The 2,576-nt window shown below is 36.7% G+C and overlaps 1 protein-coding gene across 1 annotated transcript; it reads left to right on the plus strand.

Annotated features, from left to right (window-relative positions):
• Positions 1–619: 619 nt before the first annotated feature.
• On the plus strand, positions 620–1,834 carry TMEM168 (transmembrane protein 168). Its single transcript, XM_009585849.1, has one exon. It carries the CDS (start codon positions 620–622, stop codon positions 1,832–1,834), a length of 1,215 nt encoding a protein of 404 aa, XP_009584144.1.
• Positions 1,835–2,576: the final 742 nt, after the last annotated feature.

Consider the following 2,576-nt stretch of genomic DNA (forward strand, 5'->3'; position numbering starts at 1 on the left):
TTGTTAACTGATTATGGAGTTCTTTTTGTAAATCCTGTAGCTATTTGACTACTAAAAAGAAGTCTGCAAAGCATACTGAAAAGGTTTAGTATAAAGTAAGAACTTACAAATGTAATGATGAAGTAAAACAATGTTTTAAAACAATATTAAAGTATCTTAGAAGGTAGTGGGTATCATAGGAGTACTTTGAATACCCACAGATATCCCATATAGATACCTAATGGGTGGTTTTTGTGAAAAAACTTTACAGGCCAGGTTTAGTTTACCTTTTCCTCTCGTTCAAATTATGAAATAAGATTTATGCAAAACCCATTTTATATTGGTTTTAATAAAGACCCCAATTTGAATGACCTTTAACAACAGACTTACGTGATCTTTATTATGTGTTTTTTAATTTAGATGTTAAACTCCTTGGTGAGAAAGGATGTGTCATGTTTATGCTGCGTACGGTTAAAAAGCCACTAACACTGCTTCTAATTCTTCTTCTAGGACTTCAGTGATTCTGGACCACTGTTACTGAAATGATATTACAGAAGGCGGAGATTGCATTGTGTTTGTTGGATGAAACCCAAATATTTACTTTCAGTCAAGTGGGTAAAACCCCCTAACTGCAGTTTACATGTGTAGGTCACTGCGTTACTGTGTTAGTCATTGTCTCTATGCAGCAATGACAAGGCTAGAAGAAGCAAACAGAGAAGTGAACATGCACTCATCAGTCAGATACCTTGGCTATCTTGCCAGAATCAACTTACTGGTTGCCATTTGTATGGGCCTTTATGTGAGATGGGAAAAAACTGCAGATGCACTGATTTTGGTAATATTTATTCTGGGGCTCTTTGTTCTTGGAATTGCTAGCATACTGTACTACTATTTTTCAATGGAAACAGCAAGTCTGAGTCTCTCCAATCTTTGGTTTGGTTTTTTGCTTGGCCTTCTCTGTTTTCTTAATAATTCTGCCTTCAAAACGGATGTGAAAGAAGAAGCTACTAAATATTTGCTCCTTTCTGCCATTGTTTTAAGGATATTATGTGCTTTGGTTGAGAGGATTTGTGGTTGTATTCATCATCGACCAACTCTGCTGACAACAGTTGAATTTTTGGAGCTAGTTGGATTTGCAATTGCCAGCACAACTATGCTGGTAGAAAAATCTATGAGTATTATTCTGTTGGTCATGGCTTTGGCTATGTTGATTATTGACTTACGTATGAAGTCTTTTTTGGCAATTCCAAATTTGGCAATTTTTGGAGCCATTGCATCCTTACTCTTTTTTCCATCACTGCAAATCCCCACAAACCCATTTGCTTTGGCATGTTTCTTCAGCTGCCTGATTTCAGATCCCCTTCTCGACGTTTACTTCAGTGGACTTTCAGTTACTGAACGATGGAAGCCCTACTTGTACCGTGGTAAAATTTGCAGAAGGCTTTCTGTCATCTCAGTTGGAGTCATTGAACTAATCTTTTTCATTCTTGCAGCCTTTAAACTACGTGATTTGGATCTCTGGTATTTTGTGATACCTGGTTTTTCTATTTTTGGAATTTTCTGGATGATTTGTCATGTGATTTTTTTTATAACTCTTTGGGGATTTCACACAAAACTAAATGACTGTCACAAGGTATACTATACCCACCGTGCAGAAAACAACAGCCTTGACAGAGTTATGGCATCTAAAGGAATGCGTCACTTCTGTTTGATTTCGGAACAGCTAGTATTTTTCAGTCTTGTCGCGACTGCTGTTTTGGGGGCCGTTTCTTGGCAGGTAAATAATAATCTCTGTATCTTGATCTCCCTCTTGAGAATGCTCCTGAAAATTGTTGACTCCTTAAAATTCCTGTGACATTTGATGGTGTGCTGTGGGTCAGCAATTCAGTGTTGGAACACTTGGTTTCACCAGCATGCTCTTCGAATTTAACACTTTGTGCTGCCTTAAGGCATCTGGAACTCACCAGCTTCCTTATGTGGGCAGAATGGGAAGAGTTAATGCTTCCAGGGCAAAAGTGTGCAAAGTATTTTAAGTTTACCTACCTATGAAATGATTTTGCTTTTGAATTCATTGTGCCATAAAATTTGTTCCCAAAGTAAATCATAGTCTTGAACCCTAGTAACGCATGCTGTATGGAAGGCTTTTCTTATGGACTATTTTAATTGAATCAAGGCAAATTCATGTTTTAAGAATGTATTTTTCAGTAATTTTGCTTTGCATTTAACCATTAATGTGGAGTTAGAGATCAGCTGATAAACTGGTAAATTGTTGGTATAGCATGTGCTTTAAATGTCTTATTTTCAAATCTGGTTATGCACCACAGGATGTGTCCTCTGAAAGTTCTTAAAATCACACAGCGTTCTTTGACTTTTCTTTCCGTTTCTGAATTAAGGATGTTGTCTTTTCTTTAGCAGAAAACATACATTTCTCTCAAAATGTTTGTTCAATGCCCAAGTTAAAGTACATTGTGTGTTGTGACAGTTGCAGCAGGGTGAAAAGGGAGTTTGGTGTCTATTTTCTTTTTTAAGTCGATCTAAAAAAAGACACCAATCGTTTTTGTACCCATGCATCTCTTAAATGCATTACATATAATATA

The sequence above is a fragment of the Fulmarus glacialis genome, unplaced genomic scaffold (assembly GCF_000690835.1).
Source record: "Fulmarus glacialis isolate BGI_N327 unplaced genomic scaffold, ASM69083v1 Scaffold50470, whole genome shotgun sequence".
NCBI classification, from domain to species: Eukaryota; Metazoa; Chordata; class Aves; order Procellariiformes; family Procellariidae; genus Fulmarus; species Fulmarus glacialis.

What these genes read in the sequence shown, in the direction of transcription:
- TMEM168 (XM_009585849.1), top strand. Translation starts at nt 620, where the DNA reads ATGTGTAGGTCACTGCGTTACTGTGTTAGTCATTGTCTCTATGCAGCA.